This window comes from Falco rusticolus, chromosome 12 (genome assembly GCF_015220075.1).
Source record: "Falco rusticolus isolate bFalRus1 chromosome 12, bFalRus1.pri, whole genome shotgun sequence".
In the NCBI taxonomy this organism is placed as follows: Eukaryota; Metazoa; Chordata; class Aves; order Falconiformes; family Falconidae; genus Falco; species Falco rusticolus.
The window spans coordinates 29,057,615-29,083,651 of NC_051198.1; the positions used below are offsets into that span (position 1 = coordinate 29,057,615).

Consider the following 26,037-nt stretch of genomic DNA (forward strand, 5'->3'; position numbering starts at 1 on the left):
TGAACCTATACCTCATGAGGGAGGCAATTAAAAGCAACTATATAAAAATGAAGATAGGAAGAGCAAGCTAATTTTTTGGCATGCCTGGGTTGCATGGAGGTGGTTCCCAGAAAGCCCTTATTCCCTGCACAGTTCCAGTCATGTGGTTGCCTATTAAGAAATTTGGTCTTTGAAGACACTGTTGCTACAGCGATTTCCAAAGGACATTCCAGGAAATATGGGCTGCAGGTGTGTTCAGAGGGATCCTGGGCCACCCTGGGGATCCATCATCCTGGAAGGATGGACCAGTCTATCCATTCAGAGTTAGAGACCTGACGCTCAGGACAGTGTTTGTTGTGTTTGCTGCATGTGCCTCATCTGACGGTAAACCTAACGAAGCCTCTGTTACTGGCCATTCCAAACACTCAGAAAAAGTGCAGATCTGTCATTTCTATTACAAAGTGACATTTTTACGTATAAGAAACCAAAAATGTTCTTTCTATAGTGTGTCTCAGATCCACTAAGAGCTGTTGTTCACCTTCCTCACTTTTAAATATCTGACAGGTGAAGCTACCAGAGCAGTGTGTTCAGCTGGGCCTTACAACTTCTCATTTTCTAGCGGGGTGTTTCTTGCATGCATTGAGATTGTCTTTATGGATCAGAGGAAGCATGAGAAGGATTTTTCAAAACAAACAAACTAAACAAAATCCAACTGGTCTCTTTATCCTTTAGCTGGAAGCCAGTTCTTCTAAAGGAATCTCATCCAACAAGAGAGCAATCATAGCTGTGGTGCTGAGAGCAAAACAACAAGCAATTTCCTGTACTTTTGTCTCTCCAATTTTCCACAAGTGCAAATAGCTTCAATTACTTCCTCAAAGTTTGATGAGTTCCACAGTGTGGCCACTGCTAACTACAAGGGAAATTTTTAGCTCCCTCCTTGACTCCTGCTTTTCGGTAACGATAAAGCCATGTCACAGAAGCATTGAACGTCAGTCCTACCTAATGACCTGCACAGAAACACAAGGGGAAAGGAAGAGGTGGTGGCAAGACCAGCCCAGCTGAAATGCTGCGGATGAAAGCAGTTCTGTGTGGCTGGCCTCCAAGTGCTGTGTGGTGTGAACGAGTTGAGTCATGCTCTGAACACCAGAGCATGAGTAAGAAAGCTCAGCCTCCTCTGAAGCTTGGTTTTATTGATGAGCTGACAACATCAGCTCCTGTTGCCAGCCTAGTTCCCCTGAGTCGCTCTCTGCGTGACTTGCTCTGCAGTAGTCCTCTCTGTCTAAATAGGTAGTCTCACCTGCCTGCAGCCAGGGCCAGCCGGAGCCACCTGCCATCGTGACTCAATGGCAACTGTAATGAATTTGGCATGACTAAGCATCATGGTAATAACACCAGAACACAGGGCAAGGGAAGAGGCATGCAGGAGTTCTGCCTCACCTTCTCGTACAGCATTGCCATAATACATGAATAAAGACTGACTTCAGGAGCAGTGGGGGAAGAGGCGGTAAGTCTTAATGTGTGCTGGCCCCAGTTTACGTGCTGAACTCCTGCTGCTGATTGAGCTTCTGTATTTGAGAGGCCCAGTGTTGACTGGGAAACAGTTCAGGTAACTTGGAAGTGACCATGATATAAAATATCTTTAGAGCTGGAGTTTCAAAAGAGGTAGGTTCCTGATGAAGTACCAAGGGAATTGGGCAGTGGGTGCCCTGACATTCATAGCAGGTTTCAGGTTGGCAGGAGGGAGGAGGCAGACCTTGGTCCCAAAGTGTGGGCTTCTGTACCAAGCCCTGGGTGATGCTGCTCTGAACCCAGTGGATCTGCCCTTCTGAAAAGCACTAAGAGCACTCTACTTATGGAAACCACATCTTCTAAGCACACTGGAGGAAGTAAGCTTTGGCTCACTTCCTAATGTTTCCATTAAGAAGGTGATTTTTTTCAGTCGGAGTTGGTATTTCTTCAGTCAGTGTAGGAGGAAGACCACCTGTCTAATTGTGCTGATACACACTGTGTTAGTACTCACCGTGACTTCTTTGTCAACAAACTCCGCTGGGGAAGAATAACAAATGGATTGTGTTCAGTGAGTAGTTTGGAATAACAGTGAGAAGACAGTACAAGATTCACAAATCAAAAGGAGGGCAGCATTTCTTGAGTAGCTTATTACTTGGTTTATTTGCTCTGTGAGCTGAGAGTGAATGTAGAGTCAGAGAAAGGTGCTGAGGCCAAATAGACAGTGTGCCAGGGAGGTGGCAACCGGGACTGCAGGCAGTCTTCCAGCTCGCTTGACAGCTCAGGGGCCTTAACAAGGGGACCCTGGAGTAAGAACAGCATCGCCTACAGACCATGAAAACCTCTCCACCCATACCACCAGCATATGGAAGAGTACTTCCTCGTTCTAGTGGTGAATTTCTCAGCAGCTCACCTAGCACTGGCCTTTTTGCCAGCATTGTTGGGCAGCAGTTGCTACACTAGATGATAGGCTTGTGAAACAGGAGTTTGGGGCAAGGCTCTCTTTGCCACTCTGTCTCCTTTTGCCAACCTCCTAGGTAAAAAGTCATCCTAAATGGGAAACTGAGAAGCACATAATGACAGTGCTACCTCTAAAACTCTCTATCCCATCTTCTGTATGTGCTTATTGGATGGGTGAGGATAATGATTTAGATGCACTGGTGATTTTCCTGACCTAATGACTCTCTAGGAACTGTTGCAAGCCTTCAAGCTTCCTTAAGCGTATGGAATATGAGGACAACAGAAAATGGTACATGATCTCACCTGCAGCTCTCCCTTCTCCGATGTTTTCATTGCTTCCTTGCAACTCCTATATGCCAAGACCTGGGCTAGGAGTTTACACAGAACATCCACCCTTTAGAAATGCATCAGCACACGATGCAGATTTCTTAAAAAGAGATTTTATTGCTCCACTATCAGTTGTCTGGCACAGAAAGAAAATTAGGTGAATATTCACCTACCCTGGAACATTGCTTATTTAAATGCAGTTTCAACTGAATACAAAGTTCTTTACTTCTTGGCCAGATTATTCTGCAGAGTCACTTGCTCTACAGCTGCTGCATCCTCCTGCTCCTACATGGCAGCATTTCAGCAGTATCTGGAGGGAAGCGTCTGCTGTCACAGCATTACACTGAGCTTTGGGATTCTCCCAAGTGGCAGTCATTATATCACTGTAGGTGATATTATAGTGTATTTTCATCCAGCAACAGTCAATGTCAGATTGTTTCACGATGTGTTCAACAGGCATCAACATTTCAAAAAACACCAGACAAATGTCTTTTTACCTGACCTCTTTAATGCAATGTCATAGATCATTTGTGTGTTTAACAGCTCTCAAAACATCGATGCGGGTGTGCTTACAAAATAGATATCTTCTCACTCCTTTTTTATCTCCTTCAAGTGCCATGAGAAATTATTAAGGAAGTTTTAATGAAATGCATCTGTCACTTATGAAGATAAATAGCCATAGTATGGCTTTCCATTAACTGGAAATGGCAGAATTAAATTAGAAAATTACAATCCTCAGCATCTTCCTTGACTTGTTTTTTGCATAATGTGTAGAAAATATGCCCACATAGGCGAGAATGCTGCAATACCAATGGAGCATGTCATAAAACAAGACCTCTTTTAATGGTTGTTTTGTTAGTTTGCATTGGGGAATTTTCTCCTGTGGATGATTTTTGGTCCTGTTTCTGGCAAGGATGCCCAATTAGTAAAGGAACCTAACTAGGAGTGGTAAATAGATAAAACCCTCCCTCTCTTCCAAAACCAAGTTCTGAACTTCAGTCTGTATTGTGTACAGCTCTCAAGCCAAATGGGAAGACATGGGAGAGCATATGATCCAGACTGTATAATTCCTCATATCCCGTCTAGAAGGCAGTGTTTACCTCCCAGTCCTTGGAGCCTAGCTTTGGACAATAGGAATAAATATTGCATTAATTTGCACTCTAATAGAGAAAAAGATGGCCATTAAAAGGATACATTTAAAGAAACCAGTGGGGTGGTGTAAATTGTCATTGTCAGATGGAATGGGCTCCTCTTAGTCTCTCATTGCAAGCTGGTCTTTTTGTCCTCAGAAGCAGATTTTGGTAATTGGTTTTGTCTTTTTAATTGAAGAGTTAGACTCCTTAGAGTCTGGCCCATTTAGAGTAAGCCAGAATATGATTTGCAGCCTTTAGCCCCTGCTACTTCTGGAAGCAAAGAAGTAGCACTTGAAATAAGCACACCAACTGGAAGTCCCTGTGTGTTTCTCACCTGCGCTTCCAGCTGGTAATGGAGGATTGCACGCAAAAATCCTTGTGTCCCTCAGCCCTCAACGCCCCTCCATACCAGCAGCATATGCGCTTACTCCCCTCTCCATTGACCTCCAACTCACCCAGGACTTTGCCACTCTTCGCCTTGTATTGTCTCTCTCTTTTCCTTTTTTATGCATTGTGAATTTTGCATTTTTGTTGCACAGGAGATGGCTTCAGCAGAGGACAGGAGTGTTTTATCTAGTGTCCTGCTACCCAAAACTCAAGTTTCTTTCTAGGCACATTCCTAATGAAGCATCATCCCTCAGTTCTTGAATAATGCCTTTAACTACTCTGCTTTTATTCAAAGCTGGTCACCAATGCTGTAAGTAGGCCCTGCACCAGCTGGCATGTAGCTGTTACGCTAAGTTCACGCTGAGCCCAGTGCTGTCTGGCATGTCAGTAGTGTTCAGCCAGGAGTCCTGCAGAATGAGGAGGACTGCCTTGCATCAGATGGCGTGGGTATCAAATGCAGATGCAAAGGTTGATGTGACAGAGAAAGTTTTTGCAACTAATGAATGTAGAAGGTTAAAAAGGGAGAGAAGGAATTTCCCTATCATCCCTTAAAAAAAATGTGCTTATTTTCCTTCCAGATGAAATGGATGTAATTTTGTTGTCATGTTCTTATTCCAACCTACTAATTCCTGAAACATCCCAAAGATCCTTCTGAGAAAGACAGGGGGTAGGGTGGGGGAGCAGTACTGAAGGTCTCAGTATATGAATACATCTTGGGGAATCCCAGCGCTCTCTGAGAACAGGAGGCAAGCAGATAAAATGTATGGGGCACGAAGATGGGCTTGTTGAGAGATGAGGGCTTTTAAAGCCCCAGCTGCTTTCCTTTCAGCCTCATCTTAATTGAACTGCTCAGATAACAGCAACCCTGCATGAAGTAAATGCTGGTTATCCTAGCTTTGACCTTCAGTAATCCTCCAGGACCGTGGATAGGGATGCACATTGCTTCACTTTTTCCCTGACTATACAAAGGAAGAAATACTTGGATTTGAATACCCAGATGAACAGGAACAGCATAATTGATGAGCACAAATAGCACCAAGGTCACAGGGAAAGAGCATAAGCAGTGGTCAGTGTGGCAAGTGCCTGGTCTCCAGCAGGGATCAGTATTTGGTTCTTGCAGATGGCAATGTGCCCCTGTAATGCTCCCAGTTAGCAGTGGGATTTTGTTTGAGCACTTACATCCCAAGGGTAGCATGTCTTGCTGACCCTGGTAGGGGATGCTTTATCCTAGGAAACTTTGAAATTTGATTACCTTTAAGCTACCTGGCACTGCTCTGCATGTTAATAATCACACAATGATTAAACTCTTATAAAAATCCAACCTCACTATTTAACTCTATGACTTCTCTGTAGCATATTCTACAGTTGACTGCATCCTGTGCAGAGAACCGTTTCCTTTTATTTTTTTTTTTCTACATGTAATGCCCTTTAATTTCATCAAGTTTTGCTTGTTCTTTGTTCCTCCATGCAGTCTTGGCCAGAGGTGGGATGAGAAATTCTCCTCAGTGCCTCCGCCATGTGGAACAGGCTTGTCTGTATTTCTTTGCTTCATTGGCTTCCATCTCATTTCAATCTCAGCTGAAAACTCCTCCCCCCCTTACTTCTTTCTGCTCTTATTTATCTCTGAAGCTACGTTACGGTTTCTGTAAAGAACTGGAGAGATGGAGTTTGCAGGACAGAAATACAAAGGCTTAATCCTTTAACCTTTACTTACTAAGACACATGGCTGTACTGGAGGCAAGGGCTAACTGGTGTTTAAGTAAAAACCTGCAGGACCCAAGTAGGTCGTAGACCAAGTGGACATTCTTCTGGGATACATAAGACTAAAGAATTTAGTTAGAGCATTCCTAAATGTAAATGCTAACATCAGCTCCAAAGCACATGGGCTACATGAGCAGTTGTAACAGAGTAGGCTGGCCCCAGTATGGACCAGCGCCGATGCCCTGTATAATTAGCCAGATCAAGAAGATAAATGACCAGGTAAGTGAGCTGTAGGAAGCCACAGACAGGTTTTGTAGGAAGGAAATGATCTTTCATGTCAAATCCTGACACAGGTCAGGTAAAAGGGAAGGAGAGGCTGGCAATAGTATCCAGAATGGACAGAAAGGCTAGGATTTTTTTCAGAGGGAAAGGCAGGACTGAGTTTTGCCTAATCTTTTTTTTAACGTTCTGCCTTGCAAGAAACTAAAGCATGATGGTACTGGGCTGGAGAATGAGTGCAGCTACCTTATTAAAACGCTGGCAAGTAAAGAAAGGAAAATGCTACAGGAGACTGACCTTAAGTTGTGGACATGGGCTTCCTTTGCACTGTGTGCTTAACAGCTGATCCTGGAGGGGAAATACACAGTTGTCTAGTGGTAATGCAGAATGATTACTGCCTTGACAAAATGCTGCCTCTTTCCATGTCTCTGTATACTGAAAACCCTGAGGATTTTCCTTCAGTTTTGAATGCAAGGAAAGGGAAACAGCACTGCACATCATGACACGTTGCTTTTTGGCCATAAGACAAAGAGGATACAATGAATGCTGGGTAGGAGGCATTCTTGTAGCAACAGCAACAACACGTTATTACGCTTTGTGTTTCAAAGTGTCCAGACTCACAGTTAATCCAAGCCTGGAAGGCCTGCATGCTGGTGTGTCATCCTGTGCACTGTGGAACAGCTGCTTGGCCTTACTCCACCAGCCCTTGCCCAATACAGAACACTTTTCGCACCCCATCATGAATTTCAGGCTGTCGTCAAAGCCTTTCAGCTGCAGCCATCATTTATGACAAAAAGGAAGCAAGATACTGACTTTGCCAATAGTATTTTGCACATAATACTACTTAGGATATGTTAGATTAAGTTCTCAGGTGATCTTAGGTGGTAGACAAGTATGCTCTTCACTAAAAAGCCAAACTAGAAGCACATTACCTACTGACATAAAATCTGGGTCATTGGAAAGCCAGGTATGCAGTAGTAACATCAAAGCCACTTGGAAGATTTTAATACTTTGAGGAATGCCTGTGCATCTCTCTCTCTACTTCCTTTTTGCCTCTGTGGCTATTCTCTGATGCTTCATAGCAAAGGGAAAAAGGGATAAAAGCCTAAGAAGCAAAACTATGTATGAAGTGGAAAAAGATTCTTCCTACCCCTGGCAGATAATCGGTAGAAGCTCCAGAGGATGGAGTAAATTTTATGAAAATATATAGTGTAAGCAACACCTTCAACAAATAGTTGATGAAGTTTTTTTTTTGCAAACCCACTTGGTTATGTAAGGACTCGTATCACAAGTTTAAATTGAAGTTCTTCACCCATCACTACTCTGTTTGAAAGGCTATTCCAGAGTGTCATTCTTCTGATGGTTGGAAACCTTCCCCAGTTTCCAGTCTAAATTTATTCGTGACCAATTTATATCTATTTGATCTTGTTTCAGCATTATCCTTTAGGTTAAATGATTCTTCTCTGACCCTGATACTTACTCCTAGATGTATCGATAAAGAGTCATTATCTCTCATCTGTAGCCTCATTTTGTTAGGCGAATAAGACAAGCTCTTCGTACGTCTTTCTGTAAGATAGATCTTCTGTTCCTGAACTCATTTTAGAAACTCTCCTCTGCACCCTTCTAATTCAGTTGTCTTTTTTGAACAGAGGTGACAGGAGCTGTAGTATCTCAATGAGGCCTTAACCAACACTGTATTATGGCATTTCCATGTCTCCACCAGCGAAGCCTGGCTGATGCACCTTAGAGTCGGACGAGCTTTTCACCACTGTATCACACTGACACCTCCTACTCACCTGGCACTGGGCTAGAAGCACAGGTTTTCATGGTGGCAGCATGTTAGTTCTGTGGATTTGCTTGGATGTCAAGATAGGTGTATTAGGAAGATTGGAAGTTGTACTTTCTTCTATGGCAGATTTGTTCTTTTATGCAGAGCAGTTCCCAACAGAAATATTCTAGGGAAAATTCAGAGTGGAAATTCCCTTCTCCCTCACATGAATACAACATGCTTTAAATTGGAGGCCTAACTCCTAAGAGGACCTAGTAAGCAAACACAAAGAGACAGGCTATTTTGGACCTTGCTTTGCCAAACTGTGGGATTTTCTGACTTGTTTTTGTTTTAATTAAAATAAACTTTAGAGGAAGATGAAAAACAAAGACTTGCAAGTCTGAGTCAATGGAAATAAAACAGTCTCAGAGTCCTAATCTCTAAGGGCCTTGTCTCGACTTTAGGAGGGCTGAGCTTGCTCTGCACCTCTCTGGATTAGGGCCTGAGGAAAGCAAACAATCTTTCCTGCCAAGGGCACTGTCTTTGTGGGCTTTTTTGTGCCAAGTGCGAATGCAACAAAAGCTTAAATTACTTTTAAACAAGCAAATATCTAAGAAAAATGTGTGATCATTTGTTGGGGATAGCAACAGAAATAATTATGTAGGATGCAGGTTTGTGTCTCGTTTTTTTGTTTGTTTGTTTGTTTTTAAAATTATAAAGCAATTCAGGAAAGGATATACTGCAATGGTGCAATTCAACACATGATTAAAATGTAGATATTTCTTGTTTCAATAGGATTTCTGGTTTTCCTTGCTTGGATGTTAGCCAAGCATTTAGTAGAGTCAATGTTGGTGGTTCAGAAATGTTCAAGAAGTTCCCAGCACCTCTAATAAACTGTGTGAGCAATTCTTGCATGGCAGAGTCTGCAGCTGACTTGTGAAAATAAGTCACAACTTCACACTGGTTGTACTGAAATTGATGCAGGTAATGGTGACATAGAATTGGATCCCTTCTTTAGGCTATAACATTGGAAAAGAGAGAACAGATCTCATACTTTTGAGGCTGTGCACACGAAATCAGCTGTTGTAACTGCTGTGCCAGTTCAGGGTTGGACACTTTTCTGTTTGAATATTGCACCTGTTGAAAAATGCAGATTTAGGTCAGTCAAAATCTGATGAAGTGATGTTGGTATTAAATTTGTTAGCAACAGACATTTCTGAGTGAAGGCTAAAATTGTTTGTTTGCTGTTTCCCAAAGGGGAATATTTCATTAAAACCATTTAACACTTAAGTTTTGAAATAGAAGGACAAGCAAAACAACCTAAAAAACAACCTGACATTTTATTTGATGGAAAATGATTGATGGGAGGAACCGGGAGGAGGGGAATAAGGCAGTATTTCGCTCTGGAAAACTATTCTTGTTTGCCTGTTTGTTTCAGGTCTGAACAAATCAAATCAGTTTTTGATGGTTTGGTTTGGCTAGTGCCCTTGGTCCTCAGGGGTGCTAATAAGACTGTGGAGACATGCAGATCAGTCTGCTGTGGTCATACTTACTTGTCCCCAAAGCTGATGTCTAAGGTTTTGGGGGAAGCCATGACTTTCTTTTTAATAGACCTTGATGCCATTTTTCTGACATGAATTTGTTTCATCGCCCTTTGAATCCAGTGAAGCCTTTGGTATACAGAAAGCAATCTGGACAGTGTTACCTGCATTCCAAAAGCCACTAGACAAATTCATGGAGGAAAAAAACATAGCTCCATCCTTCCCAATACCCTTTTCATGTTGCCTTGGTGGACCCAGTGTAACTGAGAAGCAGGTCCAGTGTCACTCCCGACGTTAGTCTGGCATGACCTCTCAGATCTTTGCAAAGCATGATACAAATTAGTACTTGCTGCAGTCTCTCAACTATATCCATGTATACAGAGTGAACTCAGCTCATTTTCAACACGGACAATTAAGATTCAGTAAGATTAAATGACTGACCTATTGTTACTTAACAAGTTCATTTGTGAAGTGTAAATGATTAATTGGAAGCTCTTGTCTTCCTTTCACCTGGCCAGAATGTTTTATCGAAATGTAGGGAATAGACCATCAACAAAACTCTCCATCAGAAATCTGTAATCCTTTGCTGACGGCTTGCTTGGCAGGCTTTATGGATACTCTGGGACATCGTCCAAGAAGGGTGCGAAGAAATTAATTGTCTCCTAGCCTGTTTTGAAATATAGGTCAGCTTTTCATGGCTGTGCTAAAGCAAAGACAACCTTAATCACCTAGGACAGCCAGTAAAACCTGGAAAAGATGGAGGTTTTCAGACTCTCCCATTGAGGATCTTTCAAGGGAAAATAACGTTCTGACTGCCCTGGAAGTAGCCTTAACCGGCGGGTGGGGGGGGGGGGGGGAAGACAAGCAAACAAGGAAGGCAATTATGCTAAGGTCCGGGACCTCTTGTTAGCTTCTCCTACTCTTTCAAACTCTTTCTTCCTAGCTGCCTTTCAGTTCCCAGAATATGAGGCCATTTTTTACAATTAGAAACTGAAGTAGAAGTGTTAAGTGACTCAGGCAGAGAAAATTTAACACAGCATTTAGAAACTCTGGACTCCTCCTCCAACATCTGAATCAGCAATGGAACCACTTCTGAAATGGTTAAATCATCATATGGGAATGATGCAAACAACTCCATTGGGCTGCTGTTGATGTGGTTCTGACAAAATTTTGCTCTTTAGCCCATTATGAGACTATCAATTCTTCTGGCCCCATCTGCAGCCTTTGCAGGGGAAGCAAAGTGACCCTGTCAGACACAGTATTCCTCTGCAAGGTTCTTACAGACCTGGTTGGCAGCAGCCCGGAGTATCTAGTAGTGGGTGTCTTTTCCACCTAGGCCAGTCACATCTGTGACACGAATGTACATCTGCTTGGCTTATTTGCAGAACATTTTGTGGTGAATTTGCTTCTTAGAACACATTCTTCATCACATTGGGGAAACAGCGAGTTAATTTTTACCTTCCCCCACTGAGAGATTTAGTAAGTCTTTATCTCCTTGATGCAAATTTGCAGTACCAGTGTCAGAAAAGATCATCAGCACTTATTTCCTGGATGACTTCAGAATTACCAAGACAAACTGCACTATTTAAGGGTACATTTCTCAATGCGCTCAGGCTTTCCTGCTGTCTTAACATCAGCAGCCATTTAACCACTCTATAAGCGTTCAGTATTTTCCTAACTTGGTGTAAGCAAATATTGATCGTGACTGAGATAGTAATTGAGTTCATTCATGATAATAGATGGTCCATTGGCTGCACCCATTAAAGCTTCTTTAAAAGCAAGAAACAACTTTAATTGCTTGGAGAGACACAGGGATATTACAGCAGATTGGAACCTATTAATAACAGTAAATTCAAGGTTTACCCTGGCTTGTTTGTGCTTGTTAGTATAAAGCTTCACATGGAATAGAAAGATGACTAAAAGGGTATTCCAGACAGAATACAGGCCTGATTATGCAGCTTTTTTATAAAACATCCTCTTTAATCACAATATCTTCATACACAGCTGCAGAACTTCTTGAAAGAGTCTGTCTCAATGAAGTGGTTTCTTTTCATTATCTGAAAGATCGGAATTTAGCATTTGCTTTATGCGCTATCATTTTGTTGCCATAGGAACAAAGGACCAGAAGGGATCACCAAATTCCTGTGAGTAGTGCAGAGGAAGGATGCACACAGTTTATAAACTTCTAGTGTCTGTCTCTACCTGAAAACCAGAAGCAATTTACAAATTTGTCTGCATGTCTCCATGAACAATTTGATGGGCTTTTGCAAGCCAAAACCTTTAAGATACTAACAAAAAGCTGCTTCAGGCTAATGATAGTGGCTGGCAGGTATATCTCAGTACCTCTCAAATTTCAGTAAACCTTGGTACACAAGCAATGAGTTTCATTTTTGTAAATATCCAAGCAGAAAAAACTTGCCAAGAAGAGAGGATCAGTAATCTAGGGGCGAGGGTAGGGTACCTTTCTCATATATTATTGCAGAACCGTATGGTCTTCCTTCAGTCCTCAGCATCACCAGTGCTTCAAGGAAGAGAGCTGCTGAGCTTCCTTAGCTTTGTCCTGGAGCTCTGTGACCCTGATAGCATGGCTCCTCCTTTATCTATCCCAAAGCACCTGTGAAACAATACCAGATTAGGATGGTGGGATTTCATAGCCGTGATGCACCAAAATAAACAGTGAAACAGATCTCTGATTTCTTCAGTCTATTATCTACAATGGGTATTATCTGAAACCAACTGCTTCATTAAAATTGGCAGGCATGTGAAAAGGACTCTTGAGGACAGTTTCCATTGCACTCTGCAATATACGCAACTTTGTTTTTTTTCTGGATTTACAATGAAATGAAATATTATATTTATTATAAGGTCATTCCATATTTTTTTTAATAAAAAAACCCTCCTGTGGTTGGCAGCGTCTCTGAAGCTGACATCAGCAACATCTGGGAGCACAGAGTAACACCTCACAGATGCTGAGCAGCAATCTCATTGAAGCTAATGGGAAAGGCGTTTGTTCATCGCATATGAAAATTAGGCCCCCAGCCAACATTTTCCCATTTGAAGTTAGGCGCTGCAATTGCTACTGAGTATCACAAACACATTGCCAATGTGCCAGCAACAGTATTAGATTTTTCAGGTATGAAAGAAGGTCTTCTGCAGTTAAGTATTACTATTCTTTTTATCCAACCTGAAAAGTTTAGAGCAAAGGCAAATGGATATTTGACAGTTCTGTCACACAGAAAGGCAGTATCCCCACAAATCTCTTCAGGAATTCCTGACACTACCCTCAACCCCGGCCCCCCAACACCTGAGGGAGGCCCTACGGCCATCAAGTCTGGGGCAGTCATTGAGTGTTGGGGGAGCATTACTTTAGGAAATTAATGAGGAAAAGCAACCCCTAAGTGCAGTGGGTTCATCTTCATTAAGCTGTTTGCTGACTCTGCTGTCAGTGGACTGAGAAGTCCACTCCCTAAAGTTTCTTGCATATGCACTTACTGATCATTATTTCTCTCGCAATGCTTGACTCAGCATTAAATTAGCTTCACAGACAGAAGGAGCATAGCTATGACTGGTTTTTGCTCTGAAATGGGAAAAATCATCCTTCTGTGATAGCGCAACAAATATTAAACAAAACGATCGGATGTATACAACTGCCTGAATTTAAGGTCACAGTACACCTCTGAAGAAAGGTCATTTTCACTCCATTTGCAGTAAGATACATGACCTATGATCCTAACATGATAATCCAAAGAGCCTCAGTGAACTTGTTCCATTTCCAGAGAATGAGATTTAAGAGTGTTACTACTTATAAGGAATTCAGAAATTGTTTTAAAAGCCACTGATGTGCCAAGCCACAAGCCTAGAAAGCAGACCTGCAATATTTTATTCACAGTAATTTTGGGGGGGGAGTATGTCTGTGTACTAAGGAGATAGTCTGGATGCTGCTCTGAAACAGCAAAAACACAAATGCTTGGGTTTATGTGAGATGCATTCCAGTGTAGCTTGGCTACGGAGTCTGATGTTCAGAGTAGAAAAGTCCAGACAGGTGATTCAAAAAGGCCAGCTGTCGTAGGAGCCTTGAAGACCATAGAGCATGATGACCTGGACAAAATTCAGAAGAATTACAGGCACGTGAAGTCTGGACAGGAAAGAGGAAGGCGGGGGGGGGGGGGGGGGGGGGGGGGGGGGGCTAGCTGAGGGAGAAGGGATGTAGCTACACAAGGAATACAGGTTCTGTGTTTCAGAGGAAAAGCCATGACCTCAAAAGGATTCCTGAGCACCTCAAAATATGAGAGCCTATGACAGCAGTAAGGGAATGGAGGCAGAGAAATGTACACAGTGTTTTATTATTTCCTTGCATACATCAGCAGGTAATGTAAAAAGTGGTTGTGCTTCTACATCTTTTCATGAGCATGTCTGTATGTTTTAGCCATATGTTTAATTAAAACCCTGAAGAAGTGTATTGTAAATCCAGAGCACCTACAGGGAAAATCCTTTAAGCTATAAAGTGATTAGCACTAGACCTGTGGACTCAGATAAACTGAGCTACAGGTAGCTCTTTGCCTGCAAGGTTCAGAGCCTGGGACCCTGTGTCCGACACTTCAATGGTTCCGCAGTCTGTTCAGAGAAATGTATTTGGGAGAAGGCAAGACCCAACTGGGGGCTGCCTAACGAGGACCTGGGCAGCAAGAGCTCTTGCCAGTGTTTCACAGTCCACACCAACAGCTTTTCAGTGAGGCCTTGTTTCTGGGAGCTGTGGTTTGTACCAGTCAGTATAGGACCAGGCTTCACACTGGGCACTTTATGCTGAAATATTTTTGATTTTCCAGTATAGCTCTTTTGAATTAATGTGGTCAACTGAGTCTTCTTGGAGAAACTGCTTCCCAGACAGAGAATTCCTCTGCAAGGTCCTTTGGTATCTGTGAGACAGGAATGTTGTAGCTAGCTTGACTGCTTTTGAAATTTCAACCATCACTTCAAATGCCATAAAATTGGCCTTTTCCCTCTTGTGAGCACAATTCACTTGAGGGCACTGAAGCAAGGCAAGTTCATATTTGTGCCTGTATATTGCTCGTTCAGGTGATCAGGGAAGAACTCACACTTCATTGGTGATGTGTTTGATCCTACATGGTACAAAAATCACAATGCGGACTGCACAAACAGGATGCTTACTAGCTTCCACCCTGCTCTGTTCTCACCCATATACTTTATAACCTCCCTTGTGCACACCAGCATCCACAGGGATGTAAACTCTGGGGCAGATTTAGAAGCAGACCCCTGCATTTATGCAAGGTGAAGCAAGCAGAACTGCAGGAAAGGTAATGCTGGCAAATGTCTCCATGCTATTTTTTATAGTGTTAAAAGTAAGGTGAGACCAGGAATCTTGGGGGTTTTTTGGCAATGAGAATGGTGTTTTCCCCTGTTATAAACACAGTAATTCATCTTACTCCATTTTTGTCCCAAAACCTGCTTTATAGGGCGGTTTTTCCCATTCTATAGCCTGACAGATTTTCAGCATTGATTTGTTTGTTTTTCTTAATGGGGAAAACTATTGTACTGATGCGCCCTGGTGCTGGGTGATATTAACAATCAGTGGTTCATGGCTGACACTCGAAAGTCTGGGCATTAAGTGATGGATTAAACTTGTCATTCAAAAGCTCCATCCTGCTTTTATCTGTGGCATGCTCTGTCCTTGATAAAGATCCTCACCAAATAAGAAAAAATGCTTGGAGTATTCAGTAAGAAAGTAGGAGAGATGAATCTCGTTGGAAGTGAGACAATATTTCATGGAAGTGATGACTCATCTGTTTTTATTTTCCATGTATAATTCCAGGAATGTGTAGAAAGCTGTGACTAGGGGATACCCAATGAAAAAGAAGCAGCTTGGCTGGAATTGAGCACCAAATTTGCAATCAAGCTCTTAATTAGAACACAAACACTGTCAAATAGTAACATTATCACCTATAATTGCTCCAACAGAAAGAAACACTAATTGTGACATTAGCAGCCAGAATGCTTTCAGGCAGGATCTCTGTTAAAATGCAAACACACTAATTGACATGATGAGGAAGATGAAAAAAGAAGGTAATAAAAGAGGCTATTATGCTTTATCTTGGCAAATGGAAGGCTACTTTAGAAACACTCAATAGCTAAAGAAAGGGCAGGTAGCTTAAGCAAAGCAGTAAATGAAATAATGAGCATTGTTGATTCACTGCTTTTGTTTCAGGGAGCCAGAGTGATTACAAAGTGATGAGCAAGAGCCAGAATCTACTTTCTGCCTCATTAGTGTAAATTCTAAGTAGCTTCATTGAAGTCAGTACAGTTGAGATTTACAGGCTTTCAGATCTGGCCCCTCAATTACAAGCTCTGGATCAAAGTCTTGCTCTTCCTAGGACTTAGAGCAGCAAGGCAGAGAGTAAGGACGTCAACACATGCCTTTCATAAATTGGATGCAAATTGATCAGCAGTTGTTCTGCCTAACCCTAGCCAGGGAAGATGTACAGGAGTAAAGGGTGGGCTGTCAGCTGGATCCCATTGGTCTAAGATGCCTGTCAGGCAGTTTAGCTCAGCAGACTTAAGAAGCAAGACTGCACTGAATGGAGGGGCTATGGCTGCTGCTTCATGAAGTCTGCTCTCTTCCTACGCGGTCCCAAATAAAACGTCCATCGCCAGTTCCCTCTGTATTCTTTCTGCCAAGCTGACGTGTCTAGGTACAGAAAGTTTTATCTGGGACTGGTCCCCATTCCTCAGCTCTCTTGTTGAAATATTTGTTGTGCGCAGAGGCCTTGCCACTGCACCTTGGGTCTAATGTATCCCCAGAGCACAGACAACCGATGACTTGTACTGGAAACTCACTGGGAGGGGGAAAACACAAATGGCATCTCCCTCTGTTCTGTACACCACCAGTGCTTATACACAGTAGTCGCTATTTCTTCCCAAAATGTAACTGAAAAACACCGTTCTTAAATACCATCTCCTTGTTGATAGCTTGGCTTAGTCCCTCAGCAATGTTTCTCTCCTTTTGCTTTGCTGACACTGACATGCCTGTCGAAATTACCATCTCCACGTTTGGCTGTGGTGAAGTCTTCCCAAGGCAGCGCTGCCTGAGGAGCTGATACTGTTTACATTCTCAGCTAAGTACCAGCAGAATTAAAACAAAGCAATTTCTGATGCTTGCTCAGTCTATTATATACCCATCTTCCACTCACAGTACTCCAGTTTCCAATAGTCTTCTGATTGATTTTGAGGCCGCACGATAATTGCTCTGCTCTATTACCCTAGTAATATTTCCCATGAAGTTCTGGCAAAGGTTTGCTAGAATGTGGATATGTGAAGTTTACTAGGTCTTTTCCGACATCTACAGTTACAATTACAGCCCCAATAGGTAATATAGTTTTCCTGGCACAAATTCTTTAATGTTTGAGGTTTGTGAGTCTTTTATTGGCAGAGTGTGCCTTCTGGGGGTGTCACAACCTCAGCTGGCACACTGTTACGCTTCCACTGAAGTTCCATGTCTGGCTTGTTCTCTTTCACTTTTCTGCTGGCACTGAAATGTAGACCTACCAATGTGACTTTTTTCCTCCATTGTAAAGGTTAGTACTATATTTAATTCCCTTCCCCCATCCTTTGAGACTTCCTTGGTGTTCCTCTGCTTTTCAAAATTAATTGCCAGTGACAGAGTCAATTCATTAGCTAAATTAAAAACCTTGGAAGCATATTGTCGAGATCTGCTGATCCCAACCTATCACAGAGTTGAACAAAGTATTTCCTTACCTGGCCTTTATTAGCAGCTGTATTGGCCAGGCTTCTATTCCTTCCCAAATGTCCATAACACTCTCCCTGTTAAAAACCAATTTAAAAAGGAGATAAAAAGGCAGGCCAGAAACTCAACCACTGGAGATCCCTTATTGATTTCTTTGCCTCTCTTCATTCACTAATGGGTCCATTTTCACTTTTACTCTTTCGATGTATGAACAGCTGTTCCTATTTCATTTAAAGCCTATTAATAAAGACACCTCTTAATTTCAGTTTTCAGCTCTAACCTTCTTGTGTTTTGTAGGAATGAAACAGGGCAATACAGTGGGAAGAGTACACATACCTAATTTCCTTGGGACTATTAAATAACAGACTGTTAGCTGCCATGAGTCTCAGCACCCTACTGTTTTTTTCCCCAAGCACATGCAGATTATTTCATTGAGTGCCCTGTGTGCTTTAGGAATGCAGGGCTACATCACCACCCAAATGCAGGCAAAGATCATCCTCCCTTTGTCTTCTCCCCAGGCATCTCAGGGCTTTTTCCATATTGTCCCCAAGGGAACATCCCCCAGAAAGGTCACCCACACCGATGACACTGACCAGAAACAAATTCCTTTACTCCTAGGTCAGGAATGTCACAAAACTTCCTCCTGCTCAACAGCTTTTTTTGGCAAATGTAGTAGAGAAGGCAGAGGCTGAAAAGATGGAGTGACTGATTCAACTTCAGGCAACAGCACCCACAAATATGAACAGGGAGTGCGGGAGAAGACTGCAGTGTGCCACCACGCATTTTTTATCTCATTCTAAGGGGAGATCAGAGAGGAAAGTTTTTAGTCATGCCAGCCTGACTTATCGTTGGCGCCAGCTTTGGTTTCCCAGCTAAGATGGTCAGTGAGATGCCTGTACAATTTCCAAAACAAAGAGTAAATTTGAAAAGACATGGTCTGTCTTAGCAAGACATTGAGCACAAAGGAATCAATTAAATTGTTCTGTTCCTAGCATGAGCTGAAAATCTGAACTGTGTCCTGGGTCTGCCCAGTTATAGTCAATGGGAGACTTACCAGTGACCGAAATGAGCCCAGTATTAGGCTCAAATCGATTGAATCCTGGAGGAAAATACTGAGAACTGAAAACCATAGAAGTCCCACAGCAGCGACTTCATGTGATGGCAATCTGATCTGCGCAAGCAGGAAAGCAGTCCACAATAAACTGTTCGTAGAGATTTTTAGAACATTTCCTGTGCCCAGCATACCATTTTCTGCAATAATTGGAATTCTTCTCACTAGCATGTGATACTCAGGCAGAGCAAGATGATAGTCCAAAATGATGTGGTGAAGAGGGCAGGTTTGAGGATGTAGTTCTCGATGCGTGATTGAGATAGTGTTTATGTGACTATCCGCTAAAGAGGAGGATGAATGAAAAGACCAGTGGCTCATGATTAATTCAGTCCATTTAACATTTTTTACCAGTAAGGAGTCTGAGCTCAAAGGAATAGAAGCATACAGATCAATTTGAAATACTTCTGTGTTGGATTTTATGTTACAGAACACTTATGTGTATTTCAGTAAGTTTCCAGTCGTCTTCCTCCTCTAACAAAAGGAAGACCGAGCCCCAGAGTATTTCTAGAACTCGGGAGTGAAGGGTTAGGGTACACACAGTGGGTAAGTGCATCTAACGGGCTGTGAAATAAGAAGAGCTGGGGGAAAACGCGGCTGTGTCTGCAGCCCGTTACCTCCAGTTGGGGAAACGGCACCATCTTGGACGGGTTGCAGATGAGCACATGTGTATGAGGCTGAATGCGGCACAAAAGGGGCTTTTTCTGGTTGAAGCGTGTTATCTAACTAAGCCTTCAGCGCTTGCCCTGAAGTTACTTCCTCAACTCTTCTGCACAGAAGAGAGCTTGGTTCCCTTTTCTAGCATCACGCCTGTAATTATGGTCTTCGGCACGACAATTATGGAGGCATTACACTGTGGTTCTGCCTCACAATATCTGTATATTAACATTAATTTGATATAAGCAGAAGAATAACTGCATGACAGAATAATTGCACTCTAATGATTATATAGTTAAAGTACCTGGATTATAAAAATATACATGCATTAAGTATCAAACTAAAGAGATAATAATAAGTCATTAATTCCTATAGGCAACTTCCAGAAATATGAATGAGTTATGATTAGCTATCCTAAGGCACTAATGTAATTACAGTAATTATATTGTATTTATTAAAGGTAAAAAAGGGGGAGAATTGCTGCATGAACCTTTCTTAAGGCTGTTGTTTTCATTCCGAAATGGAAGATTTTTGTTCGTTTTTTTAGAATCACTTATGCTCTAGGATTTCTCCCTCCCTCCTCACCTTTTTTTTTTTTTTTTTTTTTTTGACATCCAGGATTCTTTTGAGGACATCAGCCTTTAAGGAGGTAAGGAAGCAAGGGAAGGGAAGAAGGGAAGAAAAGGAAGGAAGGGGAGAGAGAGGGAAGGGAGAAAACCGAACAGCTCCGTCCATCACCTGCACAGAGGGACAGAGAAGAGAGAGCAGAAGCGAGGGACGGGACCTCAGACCCCCTCACCACCCGCGGGTGGCGGCAGGGCCATGTGGAGGTGCGGCTCCAGCCCTGCTCTTCCCAGAGCGCCGGCCTCCGGCTGCGGGCCGCTCCCCCAGCCCCGTGCCCGGGGGAGCGCCGGGGGCCGCTGGGCCATTTTTTTTCTCAATGAACGGCCCCCCCCGCCGCACGCCCGGTCTCCGCTCGCCCCGCCCCTGGACATTTGCATAATGACGGCTGCCGGGGCTGGCATTGGCTGCTGGCGGGCGGGCTCGGGCGTGATGTCAGCGCTCGCTGGGTAATGCCTGCGTTGTGGCGGGTAGTTGGAGCCGGCAAAGCCCGCGCAGCGGCGGCTCCGGGCGGAGCGGCCCGGCGGCGGCCCTGGGCTGCACCGGCCTCCGCAGCGGCTCCGCATCGCGCTCCCCGGCGCCGTCTCCGTGGCCGCCGGCCCCGCGGGCGCAGGACGGGGCGCTGCCGGCCGCCGCGGGCGGGTCATGGCGGGGGGCAGGCTCCCCGCCCGCTTCCTGGCCGCCGCCTGCCTCGCCCTCAGCTTGGCCCCGGGGGCGGCGGGGCCGAGGGAGACCCCCGGCCTGTCGCGGCTGCAGAGGAGGAGCCTGGCGGTGGACTTTGTCGTGCCCTCGCTGTTCCGCACCTACGTGCGGGAGCTCGTGCTGGGGCCGCCGGGGCGAGCCGCGGCGCGGTGCCGCCTGCGGCTGGACTGCGCGCCTCTGCTCCGCGCCGCCCGCGGGGGGCTGCCGCGGGCCCTGCCGCCCGCCCCCCCGGCGGGCCCTCGGCGGCCGGGCGGCGGCTGCGGCGCGCCAAGCAGCTGGTGCTGGAGGTGGGCGAGGGCAGCCTGCGGGACGGCTGCGCCGGCGAGCCGCCGCCGGGCTCCGCCGGGGCGCAGCTGGAGTTCAACCTCACCGAGCTCTTCGCCTGGTGGCTCCGCGCCGGCGACGGGCGGCTGCGGGTGCGGCTGATGCCCGAGCGCCGCGGCGCCCTCCCGGGCAGCGAGCGCGGGCTGTCGGCGGCCATCCGCGCCGCCCGCCCCCGCCTCCTCTTCCACGTCTCGGCGGCAGGTGAGCCGTGCGTTGCATGCCGCGCACCGCGCCCCTCGCCCGCTCCCGTCCTGCCCCCGCTGCGGCCGCCCCCGCGGAGCCCCCCGGCGGTGCGGCGCGACCCCCTGCCGGGACGTAGCTCCGCGCCGGAGCCCCACTCGCTGCCGGCCCGGCGACTGCGGGCAGCGCGGCTCCCCCGAGCAGTCGCGGCTTCCCTAGCGGCTTGTCTTGAAGGGCAGCGCTCTAGCGGCGTGAAATGTGTGGAGGAGCCTCTGTGGGGCCAGGAGGGTTATTCTGAAAGCGCTGAGGGATTTTTGCGAAATGCCAGGAGTTGGTTTGTCCCAGACAGCCGCAAGCCAGACTCGGAGGTTAAAGTGTCCTTAGTCTAAGGACAGCAAGATCGGGTTCTTTGAAACTTAAAAAATACCATCTTAAAAAGGGAAGCCTCCTCCAAGTGCTGCAAGTGATTGCAAGGTTACATGCAGGCAGACTTCAGGGAACAGCACAAAGCTTTCCATAGCTGAGGCTGACCGCTAAATTGGTACGTGGTATGGGCTATTGGTATCAATACTATTAACTCTTTACACATACGGGGTAATGGCTGACGGACAAACCTGCAAGAAGCAGGTTTTCCTCTGAGTTTCCTGTATCTGGAACAAAGTTAATTTCTGTCCCTTTTAAAAGCACAGAAGAGCCTTAGCAAACTGCACCGTTACCAGCTATAGTGAGACCAGTTGTACATCTGAGGAGGCTGATACATGTAGCCCTGGTACCTCTATGAAGAGAGGACCTGGCTTAAAATTTTGTTTCTGGGCAGTGGTGATTTGCAGTCAGAGGCAGCTCTGTTGCCTCACATGAAAGCTTTGCTTTGGGCCAGTGATTGAGGGAGATTTCCATTCTGTGTGTGCATTGTACTTTTAACACAAGCTCTGATTCGGGATCTCCCACTAAAAGAATATAATACCTAGAGGACTGAAGGGCCAAATAATTTGTCACAGTGAGTTAAGTTTGGTAGCTTTTATGAGGCTGTGTAGAAGTCAATGGTGTGTTCCCAAGTAGTCACATACTTAATGGACCACAGAATATACTTAACTAAACTCGCAAGATGTGACAGAAGCAAGTGTTGGGCTATGAATACAGAGTTGGAGCAACTGATTTTTGATGCTCATCTGAAAAGCTGGGCCAGTAATCTTAATAACTACAAACTGAACCCATATCATTCTTTGCTGCTTGAAACAAAAATCAAAGCAGACCATTGGAGGGGGCTGGGTGCAAGTCAGTCTTCGGCTTGTAGCTGAGGTGAGATACCTGGGCTAGCTCTTCGTGTGTCAGTTCTGGCAGGGATAACACAGAGGTACTGCCTGCCACAAGGTGGCTAGGTGAGGCCACCACACCCTACCTTCCAGCAGGTCTTGCCTTGCCATGTTGCAGTAAAAAAAGAACAATTAATAAAAATTAAAGACACCAAAACCTACCGTCTCTTTCTTTCTGTTTGGGGAATTTATTGTAAGTAGCAGTTGTTTTGCTTTATGGATCTCCCTCATTGGCAATGAAGATACGGCCTTAGCTTTTAATGCCATCTTGACTCCCGTGCTTATAGTAGCACGGGAGGTGGAGGGCGTGCATTTGTTGTCTTTGAGGAGGAAGGTGTGCTTAACCCGGGTGAAGGGTATACAGGTGGACTAACAGGTGCCCTGATCTTGTGGATACAATGCAGATGGAGCTTTAACCAAAGTTAGTAAAACCCACAGGCTCTGGATGTTGTCTGTTGTCTCACTGTTGAGAAAAAAATGCATGTTTTTCCAGATGGATTAGTGGTTAGCAATGCCCCTGAAAAATCGTGTTGGAGACAAGGCTCTGCTGTCCTTACTGCAACGCAGTAATACGAAGTCAATCATAGGGGGTGCAGAAGAAGGAGGAGCAGAGGGAAGGAGTATGGACCTCATTTACCTATTATCACAGTAATAACTTCTGCTAGCAGCTGTTCATAACATGTAAAAATCCTAGTCTCTTCTTGGATTCTCCACCAGGGTTGCTAACGTGCTGAAGTTGTGTCACTATAAAATTGCATCTCTGCTTTTTCTGCAATAGCGTCTTAGTGTTACATGGCTTGGCACTGGATTTCTAACGTGGATTTGTTTAAAAACATTAAACCCCCGTTCCTTCTGCTTTGCAAAGGTGTTGCCTATGTGAACACCATGTGTCACTGCCATGCTTAAATTTGTGCTGTGTAGCCCTGCCAACAGCAGGATGTGCTGACACAGTGATAACAGTATGCACAGCATCCACCAGCCCGTAAGTGTGCAGATCCCAGCAATTATTAACACCATTGCAGCTAATGTGTATGGGGCTTAACTAAAGCCCTTCCTAAGGCAACTGAGCCTTTCCGTCATTGGTTAAGCTAATTGGAAATGGATTTCAAACAACACAATCCTCCCATCAACAATGTAAAGCTGCTTCACTTGCGTTGACGCTTAGCTTTTTTTTTTTCTTTTTTTCTTTCTTTTTTTTTTTTTTTTTCTCCTCCCCCCTCTCCTCTGCTGGAGATGCCCAGGATTTCAGTACTTCCCAGGAAAAGATGTAATTACCTTGCTAAATTATTTTTGCCAAATTATCCTCTGTGTGAATGGAGAATGAATTATGTTTTAGGAAGAGAAAAAAATTGCAAGGGAATGAATTCCTATTGACTTTAAGGGTGACAACAGTCCTGTAAATAATGCTTTATTCTCTTTAACTGTTACACTCTCTGATATTGGCTCAAAGGTATTTAACTGGAGTGAACCTTTTTCCTTTTTAACAGCATGTTTGCACAAAGCGTAAAGCAATTTGTCTCAGTGTGTTACTGAACAATTAGTAAAGGATGTACTTACTGGACTGCTGTTTTTTAACTGACAAACCATAAAGTTCACAGGAATTTCTACAGGGCTTTCCTGCAAATACTGTCAATGCCAGATTTCTCTCACACTCATCCTCATGGGAGCAGAGCATCCTGCAAGAAAAAGCTTCCATTCAGAGAAGCTGTGGTCTTCAGCCCATCTACCATTTCTGGGTCAGCTTGGCATTTTCAAAATCGGGTAAGAGAGAGTTTTCCTCTCCTGGAAATGCTTTCAGAATTAGTATTGGCTTCTCTTTCCCCCAGTGCTTCTCTGGGACAAAAAAATCAAATTTATTTCAATAATTTCTGTGGAAGAAAACTACAAAAAATGCAGAGGAAGGGAGGGGCAAGCTCAGAGAGGATCACAGTGCTGCAGATCTCCCATATTTTAGGTGAACCTCACAACTACTAGGTTGCTGTTGGCTTTGCTCTCATCGCCTTTGGTGTTGACTGGAAATTCCACCCTAACTCCAAGGAAACCTTTTGCAAAATAGTTTAATCAAAACCAGTGCTTTGCCCTGGGAAACTGAACAGCTAGTGAACCTTTCTGTCAGCAGAGTCCTGGCCAGTTTTAGTTCTGGCCTTACAGGATTTGCTATATAGTGTTGAAACACAGTGGGTTTCTCTAGCAGTGTACCCTCTGGACAGGTTATTGAGCTTTCTTGGGAAAAAAATCCTCAATTCTCTCTACATAGAGACTGTCAGTTAAAGAGCTGTGAGCATCAGGACTGACTGTCCCTTCCCTCGCGTGACTGATCCTCTGCTGTTGGGCTTAGGATTTTGAGGGTCAGATAGGCTAGCATGTGTTGTGCAGAGGTCTTGGGAGGGCCACCTTGGCAAATCCATCCCACAAATAATAAAGTGTGGGTGGCCATGGGTTTGGGTTGGTCCAAGGTGAGTGCTCTACACTCGCACAGGCTCCATGGTGGTGCACAGCCCTTGCACCCTAACCCTGCATTGACGTTTGGATTTTTTTCATATTAACGTCACAGGTAACCAATCCACTCACTGTAGGGCACCTGAGCCACAAATGTTGCTAAATAGATTTCTTGAGAGTTTACCCAGGAAGTTTAATAAGCTGAAATGGCCATAAAATAACTTCCCATGAGAACTAATTGCTACTTACATATGCAAAGGTGGGAAGCATATGTTAAAAAGGGGCATACAGGGATGAAAATGAGTCATTCCTCCCTCTAAAGGTCAATGTACTTTCATTCATGGAATAGATTTAACATTCCAATTATATTTTTTAAATAGCAATGCATAACTTTTCATCCTCTGGCTAGGCAAAATATTACTCCTGCACTGTGGCCTTCATCTAAAATTTTATTAACTTGCCACATGTATTCTCCCTGAAACTGTCTGCATTCACTACATACCAGTGCTATTATAATGCTGAGGCAATTAGGCTTTACATCTTTAGGGTACTGCTACCGTGCACCTGAACTCATTTGCAGGAGGAACCCTTTGCCTAAAGATTAGAAGGCACTTCAGACTAGATGAAAATGTGGGCTTGAAAGTGGACATTTTGTAAATGAAAATCAGAGCTCCAAGCTGAAATCTGACTGTAGTAAAGCCTGCAGAATTCTTTCTGCATATTCTAGAGGTATCAGAGTTTAATCAAGGTCTCTTAGTTACGTTTTTCTTTTGTTATTTTTTAGTTTTGTTTTTCTGGTTTCAAAGAACACAATTTGGAGCTGTGCCGTACTGAGCAGAAAACTGGTAAGAGATGTCACTTTGCAGTTGCTCTCTTTTTCTCTCATCCTTGACTGTATGCAACATCTGAAATCTGACCTTCTGACAAATCAGTGGCAAAACTTGATAAATAAGACTGAAGCATTGCAGTAGGGCTTCTGAAAGGCTTTCATTGTAGTGCAAGTGGTTTTGCTCTTTTCTGTTGGGGTTTTGGGCTTTGCCTCAGCTATCAGGCCAGCTTTGCCAGTCCAAAGCTTAAGGATGGGCCTGAGTTGCACTTGGGTTTATTCTAGACATGAACTAGTGCAAAATGAAGTTTTTCTTTTCTGCCCTCAGGTTGTCGTGGGTGCCAGCATGCTGCATGCTGAGTACCAGTTGCTAAATCACAGTGAATTCTAAGTGTGCTTAGGAGCATCTTTCCCCATCCTTCCTGCCCTGAATATTAGGTGTGTAGCACCTCCCTCTAGGGCTCCAGTCACCGGTGCTCTCCAGGAACGTGAATTTAGTCAGTCCACAGTGCCTCTTCTTGAACTGT

The 26,037-nt window shown here is 44.3% G+C and overlaps 1 protein-coding gene and 1 long non-coding RNA gene across 2 annotated transcripts in view; both read left to right on the forward strand.

Annotated features, from left to right (window-relative positions):
* Nucleotides 1–19,911, forward strand: part of LOC119156382 — a 40,366-nt gene extending 20,455 nt beyond the window's left edge. Inside the window, exon 3 of the long non-coding RNA XR_005107106.1 lies at nt 19,724–19,911. This is a non-coding gene — a long non-coding RNA (uncharacterized LOC119156382). The remainder of the gene's footprint in view (nt 1–19,723) is intronic.
* Nucleotides 19,912–20,205: 294 nt separating this feature from the next.
* The window catches only part of ALK (ALK receptor tyrosine kinase), a 322,686-nt gene continuing 316,854 nt past the window's right edge, over nt 20,206–26,037 (forward strand). Inside the window, 2 exon segments of the mRNA XM_037405275.1 lie at nt 20,206–20,663; nt 20,666–20,953. Coding sequence (XP_037261172.1) covers nt 20,372–20,663; nt 20,666–20,953 — 580 coding nt within the window. The 5' untranslated portion in view covers nt 20,206–20,371.